The sequence below is a fragment of the Chionomys nivalis genome, chromosome 7 (genome assembly GCF_950005125.1).
Source record: "Chionomys nivalis chromosome 7, mChiNiv1.1, whole genome shotgun sequence".
Taxonomy (NCBI): Eukaryota; Metazoa; Chordata; class Mammalia; order Rodentia; family Cricetidae; genus Chionomys; species Chionomys nivalis.
In genome coordinates, this window is record NC_080092.1 from 42,099,096 (window position 1) to 42,126,900 (window position 27,805).

The window sequence follows — 27,805 nt, forward strand, 5'->3', positions numbered from 1 at the left end:
CTTTGCCTCCTGAGTGCTGAGATTAAAGGCATGAGTCATCACACTCTGTGCTGTTTTGCCTGCTTGTATGCCATGTACCTTGTGCCTGCGGAGGTCAGAAAAGGGTGTTAAATCCCCAGAACTAGAATTCTGAATAGTTTTGAGTCACTGTGTGTGTGATGGCAATCGAACTTGGGTCCTCTGCAAGAGTAACAAGTGCTTTTAACAGCTGGGTCATCTTTCTAGCTCCAATTAGATTGTCGTTTTTGTTTATTATTTGTGTAGCTCTGACTGGTCTACAACTCACTATTAGACCAGGCTGGCCTCAGATTCACAGAGATCTATCTACCTCTGCCTCCCAAGTGCTGGGATTAAAGCTCTATGCTACCAGTGCCTGGACACATGCCCTATTCTTTGATGCTGATGAATACCTAAAGTTCAGTGCATAAAGTAATCACAGTTAAGAGATGAACAGTAGGCCGGGCAGTGTTGCACGCCTTTAATCCCAGCACTCAGGAGGCAGAGGCAGGCGGATCTCTGTGAGTTTGAGACCAGCTTGGTCTACAAGAGCTAGTTCCAGGACAGGCTCCAAAGCTACAGAGAAACCCTGTCTCAAAAAACAAAACAAAAAAAGATAAACGGTAACTAATAAAAAGTTAGGACAATGGCAATACTGCAATAAAGTTAATAAATGTATAAGTTGCTAACTTCTAGAATTTTCCATTTAGTGTTTTTTGAGTGGGCCTAACTACAGGTAACTGAACTATAAAGAATTGTGTTTCCCTCCCACTTCTGTTGAACACTGTCACAGCTCACAGTGCAAGCGTCTTCTGGATACAGATCCACTGTGCTAACTGCCACGAAAGTTTTAGAGCATGTGGCTTTTGTGTGTCATCCCATCTGATGCCAGGACACTGCACTCACCTGGACAGAGGAGAGCTTCAGCCTCAGAATCCAGAAATGTTCCTGTGTTGTACATTTTCATGGGACTTAGGGGGTTGTACTGTACACACAAAAATAAGGTTTTTGAAGATCTCCTTAAAAATTCCATAAAGTTCTACAGATAGTGTGGAACATTGATCCCCAAATGGCAACATGTAGGCCTTACTCTATGAGTCACATGGTGGCACTCCAGCACACGCTAGACCTAGGCAGTTATGCAATCCCTGGCTGCAGAGCTCATTCACTGCACATGTTAGGATCCTCCACAACCCAGAGACCCGTCTGACCCGGGCCAGATGAACTGGCCCAGGAATTGTACAAGATACTTCTGGACCAAGGGAGGTGCTTGGGACAGGAGCTAGGTATTTTTACTCACAGGTGGTGAGACTTGCCCTTAAAAGAGGAGCCAAGAGAGCTCATTTGCTTAAAAGTAAGTCTTGAAGGCTTTAGGTCCTAACTGTCAGAGAACAAGACTGCTTAGGAGCTGCCCTGGACCACCCAGAATGAGCTGAAGAAATGACAGGCACAGCAGCTGCCGACTGTGAACTTGGCCTTTGCCACTGGGAAGATCTGGCACGCAGGCCTGACTGCAGTAGTTCAGTCGGCCTCCGCCCCGCAGAGCCAGATGCCTGGGACTGGACGCACAGAGGAAGCTGCTGCTCAGCTGGCCCGCTCTTCCCAGAGACCCTTCCATCTTGACTAAGATTCTTATAGATTGGTTAGGATTTTTTTTTTCTTTTCTTGTTTGGTGTTTTCAGACAGGTTTTCTCTGTGTAGCCCTGGTTGTTCTGGAACTTACTCTGTAGACCAGGCTGCCCACAAACTCAGAGGTCTACCTGCTTCTGCTTCCCTAGTGCTGTGTTAAAGGCGTGCAACACCACCACTGGATCTTCTTTTTTGTTTGTAAAGAATTAAGAGGGAGCCGGGCGGTGGTGGCGCACGCCTTTAATCCCAGCACTTGGGAGGCAGAGGCAGGCGGATCTCTGTGAGTTCGAGACCAGCCTGGTCTACAAGAGCTAGTTCCAGGACAAGGCTCCAAAGCCACAGAGAAACCCTGTCTCGAAAAACCAAAAAAAAAAAAAAAAAAAAAAAAAGAATTAAGAGGGGTGAGGCTGTGACTCAGTGCTGCAGCACCTGAATGTTGGGGGCCTTGGGTTTGATCTCTTGCACCATCAAACTAGAAATTGTGGGCACAGTTATTGTTCCACTGGCCTCCCCTAGCCTTGTGTCTAGATGACCTAAGTATAGGGCTTAGACACCCGCCCCAAGAAAGGGGCAGGTCTGACAGGCAGTGTCTGGGAGGTTGAAAAGGATGCGGGGAGAAAAGCATCTTTGTTGCAGACCCATGTGGGGCTCTTTATGTAAATGGTTTCAGTGCCTAACGGGAAGAAGAAAAATGAGGCTTTGATGTGAGTGTCTGCATCTTTGTCAGAACCAGCAGTGTCACTCAGGCTTCGGGGTGGCCTGCTTCTGTTGAGGAGCTGTCAGCTGCTCTCAGGCCACAGGCCCAGGGGCCTCTCTGGGTAGGGGTGGTCTAGAGCTGTCTACAGAACGGTGGTTTGAGTGTGGGAGCTGTGTTGGGAATATGCCCAGCCTGGCCCCACAGTGGGCCTGAATTCCCTAAGCACCAGAGCTGTGGGCCACCCCAGTAAAATCAAAATGCCAGGAAGAAAAGGGAGGTGGAGACAGGTGAGGACCATCATGGCTGGCTGGATAACACAGCATGGCATACAGTGGGACAGATTTTCTTCCCACAGCAAGTCTAGATCCAGGTTCAGGGAAGGATCCTGCTGTTCCCACAGGCCTGTATAATCCAGGATGCTGTGTCTTGTGGAGGGGACCTCAGGTCCCAAGGAACCTTTTGAATCAACATAGAATGACAGAGAGCCCAGACCACCAAAGGCTAAAACTGGCTCTTGGTCTAAGAGGATGTATGATGCGTACATGGTAACTATGGCAACGTTCTATTAACCAGAATTTGGTTGCACCAGCTCCTGTCCCCATTCATTCTAGAAAACAGAACTGCTGGTCTTTTTAGAAACCTTGCTGGAAAAAAATATGAAAAAGAAAATAGTAGGCACCTCCAAACTCTTTGATGAGAAAACATTGATGTCTGCTTTTTGTGTCACAAAATGGGATTGTGTTGAACACCTGCTTCTGTGCCTCTTTCATTGTATATTGGACCCCAAGCATTTGTCTGTAACAAGAAAAGCTCTTTGAGCCGGGTGGTGGTGGCGCATTCCTTTAATCCCAGCACTCAGGAGGCAGAAGCAGGTGGTTCTCTGGGTTCAAGACCAGCCTGGTCTACAAGAGCTAGTACCAGGACTGCTAGGATTATTACACAGAGAAACCCTGTCTCGAAAAGGAAGAAGAGCAAAAAGAAAAGCTCTTTGGAAGCAGTGATACTGTGGACTGGGATTCGGAGGCCCTGCTGCTGTGGAGCTGTGCTGTGTGGTCTTGCAGGAGTCGGTTGATTGATTTCTCTGAATCTTGATTCTTGCCCCTGTACGGGGAGAGAGCCTGTCGCACATTTCTCAGGCTCTGCTGAGGGGATACAGTTATGTTGCCTGTCTCCGAGACCCCCTCGCAGATGAAAGAAAGCCTGGTGATGCGTGTGGCAGAGCAGGCACTGGACGATACTTACTGTGCATATAGTCAGTGGGGTACCAAAGCTGGTGCTGCCTCCAGCAACTGTGTTCCCACCTCTTGGCCAAGGACTTTGCATCTCTGAACTCTAGCCCCCACCCAACCTCCGAGCCTGGTGGCTGTTTGCCAGTTGCCTTGGTGGAAGCATGTGCTTTGCAGCCAGTAACTGCTTGGTGAAGGGAGTATGTGTTGTTGTCAGGGTGATGGGCCGGGGCCTGGGCACAGCTGGCCACAGGGGTGGGTAAGCATTAACTCTTGGTCCTGCTGTAGTGCTCAGCAAGACTCCAGGGACCCAAGGACAGTTCCCAGCTGTGTCCATGACCCCTCCCCACCAAGTTGGCTGCCCAGGGCCCATATTCAGAAATACCCTGTTTGTGGTACAGCTCTGCCATCACTGATGTGATCTCTCTGTTTTCAGCAAGGGCTTCACACGTCGCAAAGCTTCCCTGATGCTTGGCAGCAGGATTCCATGAAGTTTCCCACACCTCTGTCTGCCTGGTGACCTGTGCAGAGGAGAACTTATTTTTTTCCGTGGAGGTCAGGTGCTTCCCAGGGTCACATGGGTTAAGGGTTCTGTTGGCCATTTCAGAACTCTTGGCCGCACATTCTGAGATACGGGATAATAGGGTCAAGCCTTGGGCTATAGACAAAAGAAAAGGAGGCATATACAGTGGGGACATTGTTTCTTAGTCTTCTTGGGCTAGGTGGGTAGTGCCAAGCAAGATATCCTGCTACCCATCCATGAGGGAGGTAGAAGGACAGGGCCAGGCCACCTAGTATTCAGAAGGCTGGATGATGGTGCTGAGCAGTTTTGAGGGGCAGCTGAGCATGTGCCAGAGGGACTTAGAGCACACATAGGGCAGGACCCTGATAAGCAGCTCAGCAGGAAGCGGTCTAAAATAAGCAGGTAGAAGGCTCTTAAGTCTGCACAGGAGCCAGCGGCTGTGTTCTGTGGTTTCCCCAGAGTTTGGAGCAGAGCTCCTTCCTTTTCTTCTGGGCCACCCCAGAGTTGAGGCCCTAAGCCTCAAAGTGGAAGTGGCTATCACTCCAAAAGGAGGAGACAAAACAAGACTCTGCTTTTTAAATATTCCCATCAACTTTCAGGGGCTAGTTCTGGCCAGTGTGACCCTGCTTCATCCCACTTGTGTCCTCGGCATGGTGCACCAAGAGACTATTGCTGAGAGGTGTGGCCATTGAGGCCTGAGGGGCATAGGAACCCACTTAGGGCATTCAGAAAGTTCGCACTTGGTGGGGCACAGGGTATGAGTCTGTAGGGGATTAGGAGAGGCTTATGCAATGCACAGAAGGAAAGAATTGATTCCAGCTAACGGAGCTGGGGAAGGTTGAGACCTGGTGCCTACTGAAGTACAGGGCATCTGCAGTCCAGGAGGTCTTAGGGCTGGAGGTACAGCACACTAAGTGGGGGTAAAGGTAGGGGAGCACTGAAGGCTTTATAGTAATAAAGCGCCATGAACAGAGGCTAGAGACCAGGAGAGCCCTCTGGGTTGTAGGCATAAAATCTGTGTGGCTGGGCATGTGGCATGCTCTGTATTGTGGAGTGAGGTTGGAGGATCCTTGGCAGGGGAACCCAGGTAAATGGTTGTGGGAGAGAATTTATGGAGTGCAGGATGCCAGGGGTATACTAGATCCCCATCAGAAGATCCAGAGAATAAGAAGAGAGATGGCACCAGTGGGTTTTGTCCTCAGAAAGGGGCCTTGGTTCTGGAAAGAAATCAGTCACTCAGAGATGCCAAAGGAGGGAAGAGGGAAAACAGAATTAGGGCAGATACGGGCAAGGCTAGGGGCTCAGCCAGCCCACCAGGCACCAGCTGTGGGATCTGCCTTGGGAACAGGCTAACATAACCTGTGATGGCAGGATGAAGGAGTTGGTATCAGGAGAGCTTGTGGACTGGCCTGAGTGAGGCCTGCAGACAAGGTCTGGGGTTCAGGATTCTTATCCACTAGCCAGGAGGGAACAGCCTATCTCCCAAAGAGCTTTGGGGCAGCTAGGCCTCAAGGACAAAGGCAGGCGGGGGCAGGGGATGGAGCCTGTAGCTGTGAGCTTAATGGCCCCGGAAAGGGAAAAAAAAAACCCATAAAGCTGCAGAATTACGGGGAGACATAAACAGAGCTGTCAGGCATTAGCTGCAGGGAGACGGCTGAGCAGGGTAGAGCTGCGATCCTTGCGTGTGCATAAAAAGACAGAAGTTATCAAAGGAACCAGATTAAGGAGCTGCTGTCTCTGCCATACTCGGGCTCCCTGGCAGATTCCTTTCTCATGCCTCAGCCTGCCGGCTCTGGTCACATGCTGACCCAGGGGCTGGATCTTAAGGATTGGCCAGGGCAGGAGGTAGAGCTGCCAGTGATACTGGATGTCTGTGTGGACAGGGCAGAGCATGGAAGCCAGGTCTGAGGGAGGCGGCACTGACCCTGGCAGTTTATGGCGTTCACATTCCCTGCCACCCTCATTTTTGCTGTTGCTGCTGATGACGTTAGCTAAGCACTAATGGGCTTAAATTTCATCTTAAAGCATCCCCATAGTCCTCGGCAGATGACAAACAGCCTGCTCTCCTGAGCTGCAGAGATGCCAGCCTATGGGCAGGCGTTTGCCTCTGCCTGTGCAGATATGCTGTTCCCCCGGACAGGGTTCTGAAGAGGACAGGTTACTTTGGAGTACCTAACATGTAGACAGGAGCTTGGCCTGAGGTTTTGGGACCCCACTTGAGTTCCCCAGCCCAGGCACCAAGATGAGAGCCTGGGAATTATCTGCCATGTTCTTAAAAACTCTAGGGAATCTTGTTTTTTTTTTACAGGCCTAGAAAAGTAGCAGCGTCTTTTCTCGAGGGTGGACTTCATCCATCTACCTATCCACTCATTCATTTGACAAACATACGGCCCTCCACAGCCTGATCCTTCCTGCCCCAATTCAAACACATCCATCAAAGGCCTGAGCTGTGCTTTTGAGTTTCTTAGGATAGCAAGTGGGCGTCTCTAAATGCAGTTGTGTGGGAGAAGGTCTTTTGTTGGTGAAGGTTCCTGAAGGTTGTGAGGGGAAAATGGACAAGGAGCCCTGGAAGCTGTGTGGTCCAGGAGCCAATCTAGTATGTAAGGAAGGCAGGCATATCTGAACAGGAGGGTACCAAAACATACGCAGACCCCCCATAGAGGCTATGTGGCATTCTCAGTGCTCCTGTTGACCTTTGCCTAGGTCCACAGCCATCACTCGGGGATGCCCTTCCTTCGCTGCAGAGCTGGGGCTGACACACACAGCTGTCCATCATTCCTTCTGTCTTAGCACCTGCCTTCCGTCACCCTGTACTAGGAGTGGTTCTCCCTCCCATTGATTCCCAATGAGACAAGGAGGACATTTGAGGAGGGTGACCACCACCAGGCAGGCCTCACCCTCCCTCTTTAGCAGGGCTGGTAAGCTGGACATGAAGGTTTGGTAGGCTTTGAGTCCCATGCTGTTGGACCCCTTTGTCCTCTGGGCTTCAGACATGCACTATGTTACCTTTGAGAATCGATCCTCCCTGCCTGGTTCTGGCCCACCAAGAGTTGTCAGACTTGAGTTGAGGACATTCATTGGCAGGTTAGTAGTCTGACCCCATCACTGCTCTCTAGGAGATACTCTAGCCTCATCTTAACGGACCCTCCATTATTCGCCCCTCACTGTAGCCACAATGAATCATAGCATACATATATCTGGTGGTGTCACCCCTGCTCTTGTCTGAGCTCTGCAGCTCACTGTCACGTAACACATTTGTGATCTGGGTTCTACCTGTCTCGTTTCCAAATCCAACTTAAGAACCCACATTTTCAGACCTTGCCTCTCGGCCTCAGCAGCCTTTTCCCTTCTCAATAATTCCTGTAGCTCCCTCAGGACTCAGGACTTCCTCTGGGTTATTCCTCTGATCCTGTGTCCGTTCCAGGTGTGAGTTCGGCCTTTGTCTTCTACAAGGGTATTGATCTTTTGCTGTCTCTGTGTGGCATAGAGTAGACACTTGGGAGCTGCTCAGATGGAAGGGTAGTTGGCAGGTTGGTAGGGCAGGTGGGTGGTGGGATTATAGATGGATGAGTGGGGAAGAAATGAATGAATGGGTGGGGGTCAGAGTGGATGGAGGGGCTTTCTGTCTATTGGAAAGCTCAGCAGTCCCAGGAAGTGAGCTTCAGAGCCTTGAGCAAGTCTGTCTTCAGTGAGCCTTGATTTCTCTGTGTGTAAAACCATCTGCTCAGCTCCCATAGCTGGCATGAAGGTGGCCAATATGACAGTGGGTCAGGTGTACCAGACAGTAATCACAAAGGAAACACGTTAGCTTGAATGGAGCCCCTGCAGCCCTAAAAGGACCTTCTTTTCTGAAGGTCTCGCATAGTGCCCCTGTGCTGACTAGAGCATCAGAGTCAGGTTTCAGTTTAAAACCAAGTCTTGATGCTCTGCTCCCAAGATATCCTTTGGCCTCTCAGGATTTAATTGCATTCTCTATAAGGTAGGGTTCTTGTGTTCCTTATGGTTTCTCTGGAGATAAAAACATTGTGACTTATGCCCCAACTACATGTAGAGTCTTCTGCCCTGAATTATATAATGCTGTTAGATCTTTCATTGAATACACAAATGCCCCAAGCCTTTTTCTATGCCTTGTTTGCAAAGTGCAGAGAAAAATGTGACTGATGATCAGAGCAGAAGTCAGGGCCTGTAAGGTCAGTGAGTTGGTCATAGTGTGATGGTAACAAAGTATTTCTGTTTCTTAGTGGGGTCTCTCAACCCTGGGAGAGGGATGTTTAATTGCTGTCCCTGCTTAAAGGTTGAGGAGTCACAGGCCCAGAAGCGGGGTAACTCACCTGAGGTCACAGAGCCAGTCAGCCCCAGGGTCTTAGGTACTTGGTGTTTCTTTCCAAAGACTTCTGTGAGGACACTCTGGAAAAAGCTGGCTCTAGACCACAGTGAAGCACAGCAAGCTATCCAAAACCTTCTACAGGCCTGGGGCTACAGGGCCTTCAGCCAGTCTGTCAGTCAGTTCCACCCAAAGTTGCCACATGTGACAGGACCCTGCTCAGGCCACTGCCACAAGGCCTGTGCGCCCAAACGGTGTGTCTGGCCAACCTAACAGTAACCAGCTGGTGGGAGGATGGAAGTCAGACTTGGGTGATGCCCAGGAGTTCCTGTCTTCCTGGCCACACCTTTGCAGGCAGCAAAGACGAGTTGGGATTTCTAGCCTTTAGCCTCTGCTATAAAAAGTATATCAATATTTACCTTTCAAAAGGACGATAGGTCCCAGGTCTACTCGAGGCTGCTCTGACAGCTCTGTCCATATGATCTCTTTTAAACTCTACTTGCACAGAGCCCCACACAGCTCAGTTAGGGGTAGGATTTGATCCCTTATCTCCAGCGGTCCTCAGTTCCTAGCCTTTGGGTTCACAAACTCTGGATGGCATCTGGCTGTACATTTTACATGCTGTTTTGTTGGAAAGATTACAGGATAGTGTATTGCCGGTCCACACAGAAGGGAGAGGAAGGTTGCACAAAAACTGAGAGTGCCTTTGAACACCAGCCTAGTGGCAGCTGCCCACCCGTGAAGATCTGTGTAGACAATGGTCAGACCCAACTCTATACCCTATGGGAGCCTTAGTATCCTTCGTACCAAAGAGAGTGCAGGATACAGGAAGTTGTAACCTCTAGGCAGCCTGTCTCTATCCAGTCTTGCTGAGGTGGAGGCAGGTGGCCTGTGGCCTGAAGGATGCAGCTTTACTCATAGAATCAGTTCTGCTTTCCTTCTCATTTTACTCCCCTTGTTGTTGTTCCCTTGGGTGGACACTTACTTAGGGGACTCCCATGCTGTCTGCTGCAGGTGACTGATGACTTTGCACAGTGGCCACATGGAGTTTTTATTTGGATCCATATTGCCAGAAGGTACTTTGAGGTAGAACTAGTTAACCTCTCCACCCCATCTAGACCAGGGCTCCCCTTTTCCATGTGTCACCAGCCAGGCAGGCAGCACCAGGCCTGTATCTCCTCCATGCTCAGAAAACCAAGTGAGTGGTGTCCTGATGGGCACCCACAGAGCTGGGCCTCTCTATGAAGGGAAGGGCAGGCCTGACTGGAAAGACCCCAAATCCAGCAACCCCCCCCCACTCCACAATGGGTATAGTCTTATATATAACCTTGCCAGTTGGGTGCCTAGGACATTTTACATCTCAAGAGCATGAAACATGGAGTGGTTAAGTAAAGTGCCCAAGGTTACCCAGATATGTATGCAGGAGCTGAGATTTGAACCCTCAGCTGCTCACTGTCAGGGCTCCATCATGGAGGATATGGAGAGATTACATCTCTCACTCAACTCCAAGTCCCATGAGCTTTCCAAGTACCCTGGCTGCATTAACCTTTGGAGCCCCTCGGGAGAGGACCAACCTGCCATTCTCTACCAATTATGAAGAGTTCTCCCACAAGTTTCCAAAGTGAGGCAGCTGTGGGTCAAGCCAAGTTAGCTGTGTGCAGCTGGAAAAGGGCCCTCCCCAAAGTTATGGTCTGAAACTCAGAGAGTTCTAGAAAAGTTGGATGCAGTCAGAGGCAAGATCCAAGTGGGCCTGGGCCTGGGCACAGAATCAGCACACAGGCCGAGCTAAAATACTCTGTTCACTTCGTGAGAGAAACAGGAACAGTGTTCAAAACAGTTGGGTACTAGACTTGGCTGCCCAGGCTTTGTGTTTTCTCTTAAGTACTTCCCATTTTATAGTTGTGTGGAGAAGGTAATCAGCCAGCTTCCCACTTGGGCTCAGGAAGGTCCCCAGTAAGTTTTCCCAGGTTGCCCCTGGAACAGAGGCTGCCAGCTTACTCTCACTGAGGCTGGTTCTGTCAGGACAGCCACCAGCATGGCACAACTGGAAGTTCTCCTTTTGCTGTGGTGAGAGTAGCTGCAAGCCCAGCACTTCCCCAGCTTGAAAAGTCGTTAGATCAGAATCAGCAGTAGTCTGGTCTGTTGGGGCAGCGTGGCACTGCACAGGAACATCCAGCCATCGGCGAATTTGGAACTTATCATGACAGCCATTTGGAGGCAGTATATTTGGAGGAGGATGTTCTGGGTGAGATTCACTCTTAAGGTGAATAAGAGATCTGTAGATTCAGTCTCATGCCAAGAAGCCCTGACAGTGGGTTGGCCATTGTGACACTTCTCTCCTGTCCCTGTCCTTCTCCTCTCTCCCCCTGCAGACCAGTGTTCTGAAATTCTATGCCTTTTCATTTGTTTTTACCCCGAGGAACCACGCTTCATCCCCCAGCCCAGCTTAGAACCCTGCCTTCAGAGCCCCCAAAGAGTAGAGTCTAGAACAACCTTTTCTATTCTTTGGTGCCATTTCCACTTCTGGACGTGAGAATTGACATTACACCTTGGGAAGGATAGTTGAGGGTGGAAGTAAGACCTCTGGAGGCACCAGGAGGTCTCTTCAAACAGCATCAGCCTCTGGTGGGGAGCGGGGGTGAATAGTGAGATGGGAAGAACTTTCTAGACCCAGGGAAGGCAGAGCCCAATGAGTACCATCCCCCAGTACCTTGTTTCTGCCTAAGTACCAGTCCTCTTCTCCCTCCTAACCCTGCCTGGCTTCCAGGGCCCTCCCAGCTAAAGCCACCCTAGGGTATCAACCTCTGGCCTGCTAGGCCTCTTATGTGCTTGCTGCTGCTATGGGGCTGCACTGTGGAGGATGATCACAGCCAAAAAACCCCAGCCTCTTACGGCCATTTTTTTTTTCATCTAGTCAAGACAAGCCTAAAGAGAACAGTCTCCAGTGCCCAGATAGACTATGTTCTTTTCTGTTGCTAAACTAGTGGTTCTCAACCATCCTTCCTAATGCTGCTGCCCTTTAATACAGTTCTTCATGTTGTGGTGACCCCACAACCATAAAGTTACTTTTGTTACCATTTCATAGCTGTAATTTTGCTACTGTTAGGAATCGTAATGTAAATGTCTGTGTTTTCCAATGGTCTTAGGTGACTCAGTGAAAGGAACACAACCCACATGTTGAGAACTGCTATGCTAAACCCCTGGTTTCTGTGCCTGGGATGGCCACCACTTCCTTCACTTTCCCTGCTCGCTGCCACCCCTAACTGCCTTCTCCTTAAAGAGGGAGGGCTCCTGAGACTCCTGGATTGGGCTAAGAACAGTCTGGAAAGCGCCAGGATACTTGGGGGACCCAATCAAATGCTGGTCCTGGCTCGGCTGCCCATCTGATGCTCAGCTCTTCTAAAGAGGGCACAATGAGGTTTAGGTGGGTGGCCTTTGGGAGAGAAGGGCAACCACAACCGACGCGAACTTCCTGCGACCTCCTTCTGAGGGAGGAAAGGTCTGAAGGAGGAGAGCCAAGCTAGGGTTCTCCCTAGGGCAAGCCTAGGCAGACCAACAAGAGGAGTAAAGCAATCGCTGGAGCTTCCTGTGTGTGCTCCTGGCATTTCCCCAGACCCTGGCTCGGGGAAGGGTCTTTTTTTGAAGTTTCCGGCAAAACCAGCCCACTGCTGTCCAAATGGCTTATTTGTCTAGTGGCATAGGAAAGGGGACTGGAGGTGGGGGTGGCTGCGCCCCGCTTGGCGCCGCTGATGCCTGAGGGTCCGTGCTTTGGGAGCTCCAGCTTTTGCGAACTATAGGATGCTGAGACCAGGCCGAGAACCCCAGGGGGACTCGGTGCTCCGGCCGGCTGTTTCAGGCTGGCGGGGAGCTGGAGCCGCCTCGCACCGCCACTCCGCGCAGGGTGGGAGGGAGCGAGGGAGGCGAGGGGACGAGCGCCGGCTCCCCGCCCCCATCCCACCCGGTTCCGATATTTAGCTGAAAGGCACGCGGCTCCTAATCGGCCCTTTCCAGGCTGAGATGTAGCGGCGCTCTGCCCGCTCAAGGGCGGGGGCCGGGCCGGGGGAGGCGCGGAGTCCGGAGCCTGCGAGCGAGGTGAGGAGCCCGCGTCCTCGGCTGCTGGAGCGGGCGGGCGGGCGCGTACCGCCGAGGCAGATATAGAAAAGGGGGCAGGTTAAAAATAACCCTCTTCGGCTGGGAAGCTCGCGCTCACTCTCTCGCCTCGTTCGGTGCCAGAGGACTCCAGGGGAGGTGGCGTTGGGGAGGGCAGCGCGGGATTTCCCTCCTCCGCCGCCGGGCGGGGTGCCGCCTGCACGCCACGGCTGCACGTGTGCGGGGCCGCGCGCCCGGGCCCCTCGGCCCGGCCCGCGGCGCTTTCCCCAGCCTTGAGCTTCTGGCTGCCGCCCCGCCCGCACCCAGCGCGGCAGTAGGAAGCGCTCCTTTATTCATTATTTACGAGCATTAATAGGTTTGGGGCGCGCGTGCTGGGGGAGGAGGCGAGGATGCCGCGGGGACCCCAGCGTCCGAGGAAGGGTGCGGACCTGCGGGAAGGTCTGCCGGGCGGGGGCCTCGGACGTGGTCCTTCGCGGGCGCTCACTTAGCCTAGCAGGGTGCAGGGGCTGCAGACCCCACGCCCCGCCCTGCACGGTCCTCGCCGCCGCGTCCCTGACGCAGCCCTGGCCTCATTTATCATCATCTTTGGTCAAGTGGAGTGTGCAAGGAACAGCTGCTTCACTCGGCTGACTTCCGAGGGCGGCTACAGCGGGAATCAGGAAAATGAATGATGGAGGCTGGGGGGCCGCCCCCAGGTCCGGGTGCAGGCGGGAGGGAGGCGAGGGGAGCATCCTGGCTGCCTCTGCCTCATGGCAAGCGCAGCGCCCCCTTTCTCTCCCGGCGCCCACAGCCCCTGCGGACCGCTGGCTGAGGACAGGCGGGTGTGCCGGAGGTCGCCGTGACCTTGCTGGGGTCAGTGGGCTGGGCTGCGGAGGAGGCGTCGCGGCGTCTTTGGTGGCCCTCTCCGGATTGGCGGAAGGCCGGGGAGACGAGGAGTGGTGGTGGGGGGGGGGAGTACCAATGGAAGGTGAAATTTTACCTGCCCCTGAGGGAGTCCTGCGGATTTTCTCCCGGCGACGGCCGCGTTCTGCCTTTGTCTTACATGGCCGAAACATCTGTAGCAGCGGCGGAGAGGCCGCAGACCCCACCCTCCGCGCGGCTCCCCAGCCAGCTCTCCGCTGCTGCCCGCACCTCAGTGTAGGGTCCTTGCCCGCGCCCTACCCCGCCTGGTGTCGATGGGGCGGGGGCTGGTTGCGGGAAGGGTTAATGGCCTAGTCGCAGACCCTAATTGTCAGAGCTAGGCCCCGCTTCGTTCCAATTACCCTAAGTAGAGACTGAATGCGCAATTAACGGAGTCAGCTTGCCAACTGGAAAGCTGTCCCCGCTTTCACATTGAGCGGAATACTCCACCAGCTGACTTGGACGAAGCAATTTCCTCCGCTCTCCCCTTTCTCTCTCCTCCAGCCCCTTCTCTTTTTCTCTCTCCTTAATAATAAAATTATACCAAGCAGTTTGCGGTGTGGCAGGCGGCCAGAAAAGCGTTTCTTTAAACGCCGCCGTCTCACAATTAGGCAGCAAGAGGATTTGACACGCCGAGGCGGCCTGACAGGCGGCTTCCTCCCCTGGGGGCCGGTGCAGGAGGGGCTCCAGTGCCCGGCTCCCCCAGATGGAACCGGCTCTGGGAGGGGGCCGGGGTTGCACCTCCTGTGCTGTCAGCGTGCTGCAGTGAGAAGCCCTTGGGGCAGGCAGCAGGGGAGGTTCCACCCAGGCTCCGGGAGGCAGCAAGATCTTTCCCTGTTGGGGAATAGAGAAGGAAAGCCATGTTCTCTGTTTCTGTTTGACAGAGAGGCATCTGGGGCACACAGCTGCTGAGCCTGGTGGACAAGTCACTGACCCTCTCTGGGCTTCCATTGATCTCTACAAGTTTGGGATTGGAATGTTGAGGAAGAATGTGCCCTGTTCCCGGGGGCTGGTTGCTTTCCAATGCCGATACTGTCTTCCGAGGAGGTTAAAGACAGCACTGTCTGTCATGAGCCAGAGACCCCTCTGCTGCTGCTGCTGCTGCTGCTGCTGCTGCTGCTGCTGCTGCTGCTGCTGCTGCTGGGAGAGCAGACCTAGAATTCCCATGGTCACATAAGAAGAGCTGCCATGGAAGCACCAGGGACCAGTAACCTGGAAATAGGGTACATTGATCACTGGCTATAAGCAACTGAACTCAGAACTGGATGGAGGTAGGCAGTAGCTGCTATAGGAGGCAGCTGCTACTGGAAGCCACCTTGCTGTTTGCTGCCTCCCAGCTTCTGGAGGGCAGCCACTTCCTTCACCTCTTTCTTCCCCTTCCTGCCCCAGGTGCCCTTCAGCAGCACCGTGGCAGCTTTCTGTGCCTTAGACTACAGGAGCTGTGTACATTCCCCTGGAACCTCAACCCCCTGCCCATCCCCACCTGGACATTTGCTGATCCCAAATGGGCTCCAAGAGCTGGTGGGCACTAGCACTAAAGGCTGTGAAGGAGAGGATGCAAGCTTCACTGCTGCCGCTTCCTCCTTAGCTACTGTTCCAGTCCTGCCCACCCCTCGCCTACCTTCTGAAACTGCTCTCTGGACCTCATCCCCTGAGGCTGATGGCTAAATAATATGATAAACACAAAGCCAGGAGTGCTCCTCTGTTCCACTTAGTCACAGTATTTATAGGGGCAACTGTGGGGCTAGAGTAGGGCTTTGGAACTTAATGGCAAAATGCAGAAAGCACCTACCTTCAGGCTCTTACCCTTAGGAGGCAGCTCATTGTACCATTAATTATGTAATTACTGCTGTCATGAGCCCACATGGGAGCCTGGCAGGGGTCCCAGGAGGGGGAAGGGGCAGGGCCTCACCTGTCTCCTGTGGAATGTTACCAGGGCCACTCCCTCCACCACCTCTATAATCTGTGGCTGACCTCTGTAGGTATTCCCTCCTTGCTGCACCCGGGTCACTCACCTTTGTTTGCCTGGGCCATGTGGCTCCCAAGGCCTGCTCTGGATCCAGAAAACATTATGGGGTGCTCCTTGTTGCATTGAATACCCAAGTCCTCAGCCCAGCAAAGCCAGAGCTAAACTGCACGGGTGTCAGCTTCATCACTGTTTGACAGACACCTGGGGCTGATGGTCGAGAGAGAGCCCACAAAGTCTTCTTGAACTTTGCACTGTTTAAATAACAAACAACAATAAAAACCCTTGAGACTTGACTGATAGCTTTTTTTTCAAATGACTCGTGTGTGTGTGTGTGTGTGTGTGTGTGTGTGTGTGTGTGTGTGTGTAAAAGAACAACTTTCTGGAGCTGGTTCTATTGTGGGTTCCTTGGATTGAACTTGGTCGCTAGGCCATTTTATCTAGCGGCCCTGGTAACATTTTTGAAAATGAAAGCCATCCCATACTGTACACTTCTGACTTGTGACCTGTTACAAAAAGAAAAGACTGCTCTATCCTGTCCCCTACACCCCCCACCTCCGTACTTGATACTGAGATGTACAGCCCGTCTCCAACCCCCTACCTAATACTTTGCTCCAAAGTGGATTCTGTCCATCCTTGAGAAAGGGTCTGTGGCCCTAGCCCATGCCCTCCAGTCCCCATCCAAATATACCGTGTCTCGTAACCTGACTACTTACTCTGGATTGTTTTCCCAGGGTTCATGTGACATTTAAAGCATGATTCATTTAATGCATATTTATTATCCTGGGCAATGGGGACATGGTTATGAATAAAATAGGCAAAAATCCCTGCTCCTATGGAACTTTTCACTCGAGAGGAGATTAGTAATAAGTTAAGGCAAAAAGGTAAGTGCAAAAGGAGGCACATGGGTCTCATGTAAAATAAAGTGATCACACTGAAGCCAAGGTGTGGAGCTGGGCAAAGAGGTGTGTAGATGTCAGGGAATGGTTTTCCTAGCAAAGGCCTTGAGGACCACGGAGGTGAAAGGCTTGCCCAAGGTCAGCACCCTGCTGGCATTTAGACAGCCTGCTGCTGGCTTGGCACTTCTTTGCTGCTGCTTCCACAAGTAAGTTAAGTCCTGGTCCTTCTGGGAAGGGGAGGGGACAAGGCTGTACTGATCAGTTTCAGCCTTCTGTAAGGATGGTATGGTACTGCTGGGGCTCGGAACGTGAACCAACCCAAGCAGCCTGGGAACTCCCTGGCTACTCAGGGTGCTGGCTGGAAAAGCTCTGAATGTCTGGTCTTTGAACCCTGACTGCGGGTGGCATCAGGGAGGTCTGGCTAGCCTGAACTGAACCTGATAGGGAAGGCCGCCATGCCTATTCTTTGTCTCCTTGTTTAGATGGGGGGTGGTGGATAAAGTGACCCAAAACAACGTATCCGCAGGAGACTGCTGAAGAAGCAGTGGCAGCTAATGTGGCTACAGACAGGACAACCCTGACGGTGGGCACAGGGCCGGCTGGACTATGGACCCCAGCTGCTGAGGGCATCCACCCTGTGACCCATTACATCCTAGTAACTCTGTAGGGTCGTATCTAAGAAAGAACTGGTACAGGGCCTGTGGGCATGGTGTTAAGAGGCCACTCCAGTGCCTTAGCATAGCAGGGAAGATGAGTTGGAAGGGGTCTTCTCAAACATCCTCCAGAGAATTCCGATTCAGCTTCTCATGAGGTCCCCAGCATCTTTTGGGACTTTTTTTTTTTTTTTAAAGTTAGTTTTGCTGTGCCGCCCAGACTGACTTGTTACCTTGCTGGTAATTGTACTGAAGCCCTCCTGGACGCTAGGCAAATACTCGACCACTGAGCTCTCCACCTAGCCTGCCTACTGGTCCTGAACTCGAGATCTGATCCTCTTGCTTCAGGTTCCAGATACTGGGACCACAGGTTTATACCACTTCAACCTGCTGATTTTCTGTTTCAGTGATGGGGCTGCTGACTGCATGCTAGGGAAGCACTGTAAAAACTGTGAACTACACCCCGGTCTCTGTCTTCCTTCTTTGCCTGCCCCTGGCTACTCAGGGCCTCAGACCCTTTCTGGGGGACCTGTAAAGAAGGTGCTGTCAGCATAGGGTGGTCTTGAGAGGCTGTGCTTTGGGGTGGAGCTGCCTTGCCATCACTAGCATCCCTGCCTGCCCTAAGCAGGTCCACCAGTCCCTTCCTCATGCTAGACCTCAGTCCAAAGAGTCTAGCCTAGTCTCAAAGCCTGTGGCTGCTCTTGTGGCTTCCATGGAGATTCATCCCTGCCTCCCCGGCAAGCCCAGCCATAAAGACCTCCAAGTCAGCTGGCTATGACTGATGATTTGGGCTCAGCCAGGCCGCATATTTCCTATTATTTTATGTGTGCATGCGTGACGGCACCCTTATGGAAGCACGTGGAAGAGGACCTCCGGTTTTTCCTTCTGCCACTTTTCATGTTGTTTCCTTAAAACAGTCTCGCTGTCTTACTAGCTAGCCAGCAAGAACAAACTATACCTATTTCTCCTCTCTTCCTCCCCCTCCCCCTTGCTACTGGGATTACATGTTCACGCAGCTGTGCCCAGCTTTTTGCATGGGGGCTGAGGTTTCAAGCTCAGGTCCCCATGCTTGTACAGCAAGTTCTCCAACCTTAGCCATCTCCCAACCACCAAGTCTTATATTTATTATTCATCTGTAACAGAGAGGGAGGCCCTAAGGGTCCCACCCCAGCCATTGCTCCCTGAACATCTTCTGTCCGTTCCCTGCCTCCTCTCTGGGTTCTCAGGCCTTGAGTAGGTAAGGCTTTTTTTCGTTTTCCGTGTATCTACCAACCAGGTCATAAAACAACCGGGCTGGAGAGATGGCTCAGAGGTTAAGAGCATTGCCTGCTCTTTCAAAGGTCCTGAGTTCAATTCCCAGCAACCACATCGTGGCTCACAACCATCTGTAATGGGGTCTGGTGCCCTCTTCTGGTCTACAGGCATACACACAGACAGAATATTGTATACATAATAAATAAATATTTAAAAAACAAAACAACTCTGGGTGGGTGGGAGGGCCAGTGACTGGGGGCTGCTGGTGAAGCAGGGACATGTCTCTTCCCACCCCTCCCCCACCTTTCCTCAACATAACATTTTCCAGGGCCAACCGGGAGCAGTCACAGCTCTGGCCCACAGCATATCCATCTCACTGGTGGGGCCAACCCTCAGGCTTGAAGAGGCGCTGTACTAATGACTAGTCCCTGGAAGCTGGCCAGATTCTATAGGTAGGTTTGCCTGCTGGGAGTTGGGGTATAACGGCTCCATGGTAGACCTTACTTACCAGGCTAACGGTCCTGGGTTTATCCCTAGTACCATGAAAATAGTCAGGCTTGCAGGCAGGGTCTGACCTGCTGTAGAGGGGTGTGCGGGCAGGTAGATGCCTATGCCTATATTCACCTGGCCTGAACTCAGCTCCCCTTTCTTGCTGTACTCTACCAAGACACTTCAGGGTGGGGATTTCTGGGATGGCATCCAAGAGAGGGGTTTGATCTCCCACTCAGCTAGGGTCACCAGCAAGTCCTTAGCCCCTCTGAATGTCACCTTTGGTTATAAAAGGGACAAGATAAAGCACCTAGGTGCTTACTGGCCAGCTTCCCCTCTTAGAGTCTTTGGGAGAAGGGCAATGCCCAAGGCTCAGCCTTGCCATGCTTTCATGGCTGTGTTGATGGCTTGTGTCTGTGGCTGTTCTGTCAAAGGAAGTTATCCAGACTGCAAGCACTGTCCAGTCCCACAAAGGTCTTGAGATTTAACCTTGCTGGGCTCTTCCGTCCAGTGTCTGGGAGTATCCAGTGGTTACAAGGTTGGTTGGAGTATCCGTGCCGCTAGGGCCGAAGAGAGTTGCTCTGGATTCCCATCAGCTGCCTGCCAGATTCTGCCAGGGTGGCTGAGGGGAAGTCTTGGCAAGTTCCCAGGAGAAGGGGGAAGGGAAGAAGCTGGGGCAAGATTCCCTTTCCCAACCTTTACTGCTACTAGTCCAGCCACCTCATCTGCTTCTCTCCTCCGTGTTGAAAGGTCACCATTACCTGTGGGGAACTTATTCTTTAGTCTGCTCTCTGAGTCTGCCTCCCTAGTCCTTCACTCTCCCCCTTGTTTCTTCCATGTCCTTTCCTGGTGCTCTTGAAAAATAATCATAATCACAATAATTAATAACAACAGAGCCCACAGCAAGCCTGAGGTGGCTCTTAAAGAGGCAGCACCCTGTTTTCTCCTGGCAAAGCCAGCAAGACCTCTGCAGCTCCAAGCTGGCAGCTAGGATGCCACCATGCCCTGAGCCTTTGTTTCTGTCCCTCCCTCTGCCAGGGTTGGAGGGTGGTGCTGGGGCACATGTTTCTGCCTGTGTCCTCCAACAAGCGCTGGGCCTCTGGGATTTTAATTGAACTGTCTTTTCTTAGAGATAGATGCCTTCCACATCCAGCTGCCTGTGTGCATGAGGAAGCCAGCCTGTAATCCTGTGTGGGGAAATTAAAAGGCGCAGCAGCTGGACTGATTAGATGGGGCAGGGACACTGTTCATGACTCCCCCTCTTTTTAGATAATGTCTCTGGTAATGCAGTTTGGGAATGTGGCTATGGGGGTGGGGGGAGAAGAGTGTGTGTGTGTGTGTATGCGCACACGTACACACACACACAAAACTCCAGCCGTAGAAATGTTAATGATATCTACAGGACACTCAGCAGGAAATGAGAGTGATCTGGGACTAATAAAAGCCGAAATGTAATTTGTGCAGATATATGAGGGAGGCAGATGTAGCCTTTGGAGCAGTCCGGGTTTGTACGTATAAACACACACCCAGGGAGGACATGAAACTGTCATTTCGTGTACTGATCTTGGAAGTGGCCCACCAGCAGTCCTGAGCAGGGGTGACATCCACCTACATCCTGAGTGTGCTCTGCTCTTGGAAGGTGGGGGCAGGAGGCACCAGGCCACCCACCTGGAGAGATGCTGCCTCCAGCCCCTCTGGATTAGCGCAGCCTGGGGTGTTTCATCTAAACCACAAGGACTGGAGTGAAGTAGATCCAAAGGGTAGGTGGGCACTCTCTTAGTGAGGGGTTAGAGAGGGATGTAATGAGCTGGGGGTGGGGCAAGCAGGGGCCTTTTAACAGTCTGGGGAGGAGGAAAGTTGCTTAGGGACAGCTGGGTCTGGCCTGCTGCTGTGAGCTTTGGGGTTATCTGGATGCCTGGGCATGCCCTGTTCTCCTGGATAGAGCTCCTCTTTTGCTCCCTTCCCTGGGTCAATTCTAAGACGAAGGAAGGAAGGCACCTTTGTGGGATGGAGACTAAGGGAGGCTGAACCTCCCTGCCAGTGCAAGCTCTCCATACCCACCTCTCACACCTTTGTCTTTGCTGTGAGGCACCTTCCTCTCCACCCCCACGTTTACTTCTCAACAAACAAACAAACAAAACCCCCTGAAACCTTTGTGGTCTAAGGCGAGCCACATCTCCCTCTTAGTATGTTTTGGAACAAGAGCTGGAAAGTCCCAGTTCCCTCCTGGGGGCTTGAGCCGCTTAGTCCCAGAGAACGTGTACCTCCTGCCTTCAGCCTGGAAACCCTGACATGTGGGGCTCAGGCCAAAACTTGGGGATGTTCCCCCTCTTCTACCATTGAAGTTTTCTGGGGTAACCAGTCAGTTGAAGGAAACTGAGGTACACAAACTTATGCTGTGACTCTATCCACAAAAGCCCCTGCCCTCCTGGTAGATCAGACACTGCCTGCACCTGTCCCCCAGATCGTGGCTTCCTCCATCAGCCCTGGCCTGTGAAAGTTAGCAGCTCAGCAGGAGGGGACAGAGGAGAGGCAGGGTAGTATGCTCTCTAGTGGCCAGGGCACTGAGTCTTTGTCCCCTCTTAGTATGCATCCCCACACTCTGGACCACATAATCTGTTTATGCACCTATGATACCGAGAACAGGAGGCAGGTGCTGCCATCTTTCACTCCCAGGAGTCAGAGGAGGGGGGCTTTGTGTGGACAGTTGGCTTAACAGCCCCCAGTCAACATCTGCCAGAAGGGACGGAGTCCAGATGGCACTGCAGGGGAGGTGTGTGTGAGCGTGCATGTACATGTGCCTGATGGGTCCTTTGTACATGTGTGGATTCCTGTATTGCCGGCACAGCAGCCTGCAAGCGGCCTCTCCCTGATTGGGGAGGGGTCCTCATGGGTACCTGGTGTGGTTGGGTCATGCTTAAGTAGGACTACACAAAGACGGAGATTATGGGATCCAGTGGGGCCCCAGGGAGCAGTGGAATCGCTCTGCTAATTTGAACTGTATGAGGACTGGGTGTGGTGGTACAGACGAGCAGGCAGAGGGAGGAACTGGCAAGAGTAGCCTGGAGTAGCCATTCCTGTGACTTGCTGCGTGCAGCCTGTTTTGGACTGTGCATATCAGTGGCAGTTCTCCTTAGCCTGGCTCAGCTGCGGGCACTGTGGAAGCAGGATTTCAGAGCACATCTCCCAGACCCAGAGGTTGTCAGTGTGTGCACAGCTGGTGGGAAGGTGGCCAGGAGGGGTGCTGGCTGAGGCAGAGAGAGTGGAAGATAGCCCATCTGAATTGTTTTCCCTCTGCACCATCCCTTCTCTTCACAGATAACCGACCCGAGTCATGCAGTCTTTTCGAGAAAGGTGTGGTTTCCATGGCAAACAGCAAAACTATCCACAAACCTCACAGGAGACATCGCGCCTGGAGAACTACAGGCAGCCAGGTCAGGCTGGGCTCAGCTGTGATCGTCAGCGGCTGCTGGCCAAGGACTATTACAGCCCACAGCCCTATACAGGCTATGATGGTGGCGCTGGCACACCTTCTGGCACCGTGGCCACGGCAGCTGCAGACAAGTACCACCGAGGCAGCAAGTCCCTGCAGGGGAGACCGGCTTTCCCCAGCTATGTTCAAGACAGCAGCCCCTACCCAGGGCGTTACTCTGGCGAGGAGGGTCTTCAGACCTGGGGGGGCCCACAGCCACCACCTCCCCAGCCTCAACCCCTGCCAGGGGCAGTGAGCAAATATGAGGAGAACTTGATGAAGAAGACGGTAGTGCCCCCAAACAGGCAGTACCCTGAGCAGGGCCCCCAACTTCCCTTCCGGACTCACAGCCTGCATGCCCCCCCACCACAGCCTCAGCAGCCCCTGGCTTACCCCAAACTCCAAAGGCAGAAACCACAGAATGACCTTGCTTCTGCTCTGCCTTTCCCCCAGAGCAGCCGCTTTCCTCAGCATTCTCAGTCCTTCCCCACCTCCTCCAGCTACGCCCCGGCAGTGCAAGGTGGTGGCCAGGGGGCCCACTCCTACAAAAGTTGCACAGCGCCATCTGCCCAGCCTCATGACAGGCCGATGAGTGCCAACGCAAGCCTGGCCCCAGGGCAACGGGTCCAGAATCTTCACGCTTACCAATCGGGCCGCCTTGGCTATGAGCAGCAGCAGCAAGCACTCCAGGGCCGGCACCACACCCAGGAAACTCTCCACTACCAGAACCTCACCAAGTACCAACACTATGGACAGCAAGGCCAGGGCTACTGTCCGTCGGACACAGCTGTCAGGACTCCCGAGCAGTATTACCAGACCTTCAGCCCCAGCTCCAGCCACTCCCCTGCACGGTCTGTGGGTCGCTCCCCTTCCTATAGCTCCACCCCGTCACCACTGATGCCCAACCTGGAGAACTTCCCCTATAGCCAGCAGCCGCTTAGTACTGGGGCCTTCCCCACAGGCATCACAGACCACAGCCACTTTATGCCCCTGCTCAACCCATCCCCCACAGATGCTGCCAGTTCTGTGGACCCCCAGGTCAGCAACTGCAAGCCCCTGCAAAAGGAGAAGCTCTCTGACAACTTGCTGTCGGACCTCAGCCTGCAGAGCCTCACGGCACTCACCTCGCAGGTGGAGAACATCTCCAATACTGTGCAGCAGCTCCTGCTGTCCAAAGCGGCCATGCCACAGAAGAAAGGGCTCAAGAGCCTCGTGGCCAGGACTCCGGAGCAGCACAAGAGCCAGCACTGTAGTCCTGAGGGCAGTGGCTACTCAGCTGAACCAGCAGGCACACCACTGTCTGAACCACCAAGCAGCACACCACAGTCCACGCATGCTGAGCCACAGGACGCCGACTATCTGAGTGGCTCCGAGGACCCTCTGGAGCGCAGCTTCCTCTACTGCAGCCAGGCCCGTGGCAGTCCCGCCAGGGTCAACAACAACTCCAAGGCCAAGCCCGAGTCCGTGTCTACCTGTTCTGTGACCTCACCTGACGACATGTCCACCAAGTCTGATGACTCTTTCCAGAGCCTGCACAGCACTCTACCACTGGACAGCTTCTCCAAATTCGTGGCAGGTGAGCGGGACTGCCCACGACTGCTGCTCAGTGCCCTGGCCCAGGAAGATCTGGCCTCTGAGATCCTGGGGCTTCAGGAAGCCATCGTTGAGAAGGCTGACAAGGCCTGGGCTGAGGCTTCCAGCCTGCCCAAGGACAGTGGCAAGCCGCCCTTCCCACTGGAGAACCACAGCACCTGCCTGGACGCTGTGGCCAAGACGCCATGGTCACAGCCTGGGGAACCAGAAGCCTTGCCTGAACCCTTGCAGCTGGACAAGGGTGGTAGCACCAAGGACTTCAGCCCAGGGCTCTTTGAAGACCCTTCTGTGGCCTTTGCCACCACTGACCCGAAGAAGACAACCAGTCCACTGTCCTTTGGCACCAAGCCTTTGCTCGGAGCTGCCACTCCAGACCCCACCACGGCGGCCTTCGACTGCTTTCCAGACACAACCGCTGCCAGCTCGGTGGACAGTGCCAACCCTTTCGCCTGGCCAGAGGAGAACTTAGGTGATGCTTGTCCTCGTTGGGGCCTCCACCCTGGTGAGCTCACCAAGAGCTTGGAGCAGGGTACAAAAGGCTCAGACAATGTGGGCAAAGCAGATACACATGAGACTTCTGCCTGCTTGGGCTTCCAGGAAGAGCATGCCATTGGAAAGCAAGCAGCTTCACTGGCTGGGGACTTCAAGCAGCAAGAGGCAGACGGGGTGAAGGAGGAAGTGGGTGGGTTGCTGCAGTGCCCTGAGGTGGGCAAAGCTGACCAGTGGCTGGAGGACAGCCGGCATTGCTGTTCCTCCACTGACTTCGGGGACCTGCCGTTGTTGCCACCCCCTGGCAGGAAGGAGGACCTGGAGGCTGAAGAGGAGTATTCCTCCCTGTGTGAACTGTTGGGTAGCCCTGAGCAGAGGCCCAGCCTACAGGACCCATTGTCCCCCAAGGCCCCACTGATTTGCACCAAGGAGGAAGCAGAGGAAGTGTTGGACCCCAAGGCTGGCTGGGCCTCCCCATGTCACCTCTCTGGTGAGCCTGCTGTCCTCCTGGGCCCCTCTGTGGGTGCTGAATCAAAGGTCCAGAGCTGGTTTGAGTCTTCGCTGTCACATATGAAGCCGGGAGAAGATGGACCAGAGATGGAGAGAGCCCCAGGTAGTTCTGCTGCTTCAGAAGGCTCCCTGGCCCCAAAGCCTAACAAGCCTGCTGTGCCTGAGGTGCCCATTGCTAAGAAAGAGCCTGTGCCGCGGGGTAAAAGTTTACGGAGCCGCCGGGTGCACCGCGGGCTGCCTGAGGCTGAAGACTCTCCGTGCAGGGTACCAGCACTTCCCAAAGACCTCTTGCTCCCAGAGTCCTGCACAGGACCCCCCCAGGGACAGGCAGAAGGGGCTGGAGCCCCAGGCCGGGGGCTGTCAGAAGGGCTCCCCAGAATGTGTACTCGCTCTCTTACAGCTCTGAGTGAGCCCCAAACTCCTGGACCTCCAGGACTAACCACTACCCCCACGCCTCCTGACAAACTGGGAGGCAAACAGCGAACAGCCTTCAAGTCTGGCAAGCGGGTAGGAAAACCATCACCCAAGGCTGCATCCAGCCCCAGCAATCCTGCTGCCCTGCCTGTTGCCTCGGACAGCAGCCCCATGGGCTCCAAGACCAAGGAGCCAGACTCTCCCAGCATCCCTGGTAAGGACCAGCGCTCCATGGTCCTCCGGTCTCGCACCAAACCCCAACAGGTCTTCCATGCCAAACGGCGGCGACCCTCAGAGAGCCGGATCCCAGACTGTCGTGCCACCAAGAAGCTCCCTGCCAACAACCACTTATCCACTGCATTCAAGGTCTCCAGTGGGCCCCAGAAGGAAGGCCGGGTGAGCCAGCGGGTCAAAGTCCCCAAGCCTGGTGGACCAGGGAGCAAGCTTTCAGATCGGCCTCTCCACACGCTCAAAAGGAAGTCAGCCTTCATGGCTCCTGTCCCCACCAAAAAGCGAAGCCTCATTCTTCGAAGCAGCAGTGGAGGTGGGGTAGATGGGCGGGAGGAGAGGGCCGAGGGCTCTCCTGGCCTCTTGAGGAGGATGGCCTCACCCCAGAGAGCCAGGCCCAGAGGCAGTGGGGAGCCACCCCCGCCCCCACCACTGGAGCCACCTGCTGTATGCATGGAGCTGGCTACACCATCATCCCTGCCCAGTGCCGTGAGGACCAAGGTGCTGCCACCCCGAAAGGGCCGTGGCCTCAAGCTGGAGGCCATAGTACAGAAGATCACCTCACCTGGTCTCAAGAAACTTGCATGCAGAGTGGCAGGGGCTCCTCCTGGGACTCCCCGGAGCCCAGCCTTACCTGAGAAACGTTCAGGGGGCAGTCCAGCTGGGGCAGAAGAGGGTCTAGGAGGGATGGGCCCTGCACAGATGCTGCCAGCAGCTTCAGGGGCCGAGCCATCGTGTAGAAATCCAGCCAGCAGGTCCCTAAAAGGCAAACTCCTGAGTAGTAAGAAACTGTCCGCTGCTGCTGACTGTCCCAAAGCTGAGGCCTTCATGTCCCCAGAGACCTTGCCGTCCCTAGGCACTGCCCGGGCACCGAAGAAAAGGAGCCGGAAAGGGAGGACCGGGGCCTTGGGACCCTCTAAAGGGCCGTTGGAGAAGCGGCCCTGTCCTGGCCAAACTCTGACCCTTGCTACCCATGACAGGGCCAGCAGCACTCAGGGTGGAGGTGAGGACGGCTGCAGTGGAGGAGGCAAGAAGCCAAAGACAGAGGAGCTGGGACTGACCTCCCAGCCCCCTGAAGGCCGGCCCTGCCAGACCCAGACAAGGGCACAGAAGCAGCCAGGCCAAGCCAGCTATAGCAGCTACTCAAAGCGGAAGCGCCTCAGCCGTGGCCGGGCTAAGACCACCCATGCTTCACCCTGTAAGGGGCGTGCCACTCGGAGACGGCAGCAACAGGTACTGCCCCTGGATCCTGCGGAGCCTGAAATCCGACTCAAATACATTTCTTCTTGCAAGCGGCTGAGGGCAGACAGCCGCACCCCAGCCTTCTCACCCTTTGTGCGGGTGGAGAAGCGAGATGCTTACACCACCATATGCACTGTGGTCAACTCCCCGGGGGATGAGCCCAAGCCTCACTGGAAGCCCTCCTCCTCTGCTGCCTCCTCCTCCTCCGCCTCTTCCTCCTCCTCCTCAGAAACAGCTGGGGCCTCTCTGACCACATTTCCCGGAGGCTCTGTGCTACAGCCGAGGCCCTCCCTGCCCCTCTCCTCCACCATGCATCTGGGGCCTGTCGTGTCCAAGGCCCTAAGTACCTCTTGCCTTGTCTGCTGCCTCTGCCAAAACCCAGCCAACTTCAAGGACCTTGGGGACCTCTGTGGCCCTTACTACCCTGAACACTGCCTCCCAAAAAAGAAACCAAAACTCAAGGAGAAGGTGCGGCTGGAGGGCACCGTTGAGGAGGCCTCTCTGCCTCCCGAGAGAACAGTCAAAGGCCTGGACTGTGCAGCCGGTACTGCTGCCACGGCTACTGCTCCCACCACCACCGTCACCACCACCACAACCCTGGGGAGGCTGCCCAGGCCTGATGGCCCCCCTGACCCTGCCAAGCAGGGCTCCCTGCGCACCAGTACCCGGGGCCTGTCGCGGCGGCTGCAGAGTTGCTACTGCTGTGACGGTCAAGGGGACGGGGGTGAGGAGGTGGCCCCAGCTGACAAGATCCGCAAACATGAGTGCAGTAAAGAGGCCCCCGCAGAACTCGGTGGGGACACCCAGGAACACTGGGTACATGAGGCCTGTGCTGTGTGGACCAGCGGGGTGTACCTGGTGGCCGGGAAGCTCTTTGGGCTACAGGAGGCCATGAAGGTAGCTGTGGACATGGTAAGAAGCTGGAGAGCTGGGTAGGGGCTGGGATCTTGAACTACTGACAGGATGACAGAGGTGTCTTCGGAGCTTTGGGTGACTTGTGCCCATAGCCAGCGAGTAGCAAGAGTATAGGCTCCAGGCCCTGGAGTCCCTTGGGAGTGTGGGGGCAAGTTGGAGTAGTCCTGGGGCTACAGCAGGACCTGTTTGTCCACCCTTGCCCAGAGTATGTGTCTCAGTTCTAGGTTCCACTGGCCAGTCTTACACACACACTACAAAAACCGGAGCTGCTGGGC

At 54.1% G+C, this 27,805-nt stretch overlaps 1 protein-coding gene across 7 annotated transcripts in view; it reads left to right on the forward strand.

The window, feature by feature from the left end:
• Rai1 (retinoic acid induced 1) overlaps positions 1–27,805 on the forward strand; it is a 99,882-nt gene that overhangs the window by 62,488 nt on the left and 9,589 nt on the right. For 6 of the 7 annotated variants that reach the window (XM_057774731.1, XM_057774732.1, XM_057774735.1 and 3 more), the window contains one exon: positions 21,986–27,527. In XM_057774731.1, the coding sequence (XP_057630714.1) occupies positions 22,002–27,527 (5,526 nt within the window). In that variant the 5' untranslated portion in view covers positions 21,986–22,001. Of the gene's footprint in view, positions 1–12,419; positions 12,489–21,985; positions 27,528–27,805 lie in introns of those variants that run through there. The other variant, XM_057774737.1, reaches the window with a different exon arrangement.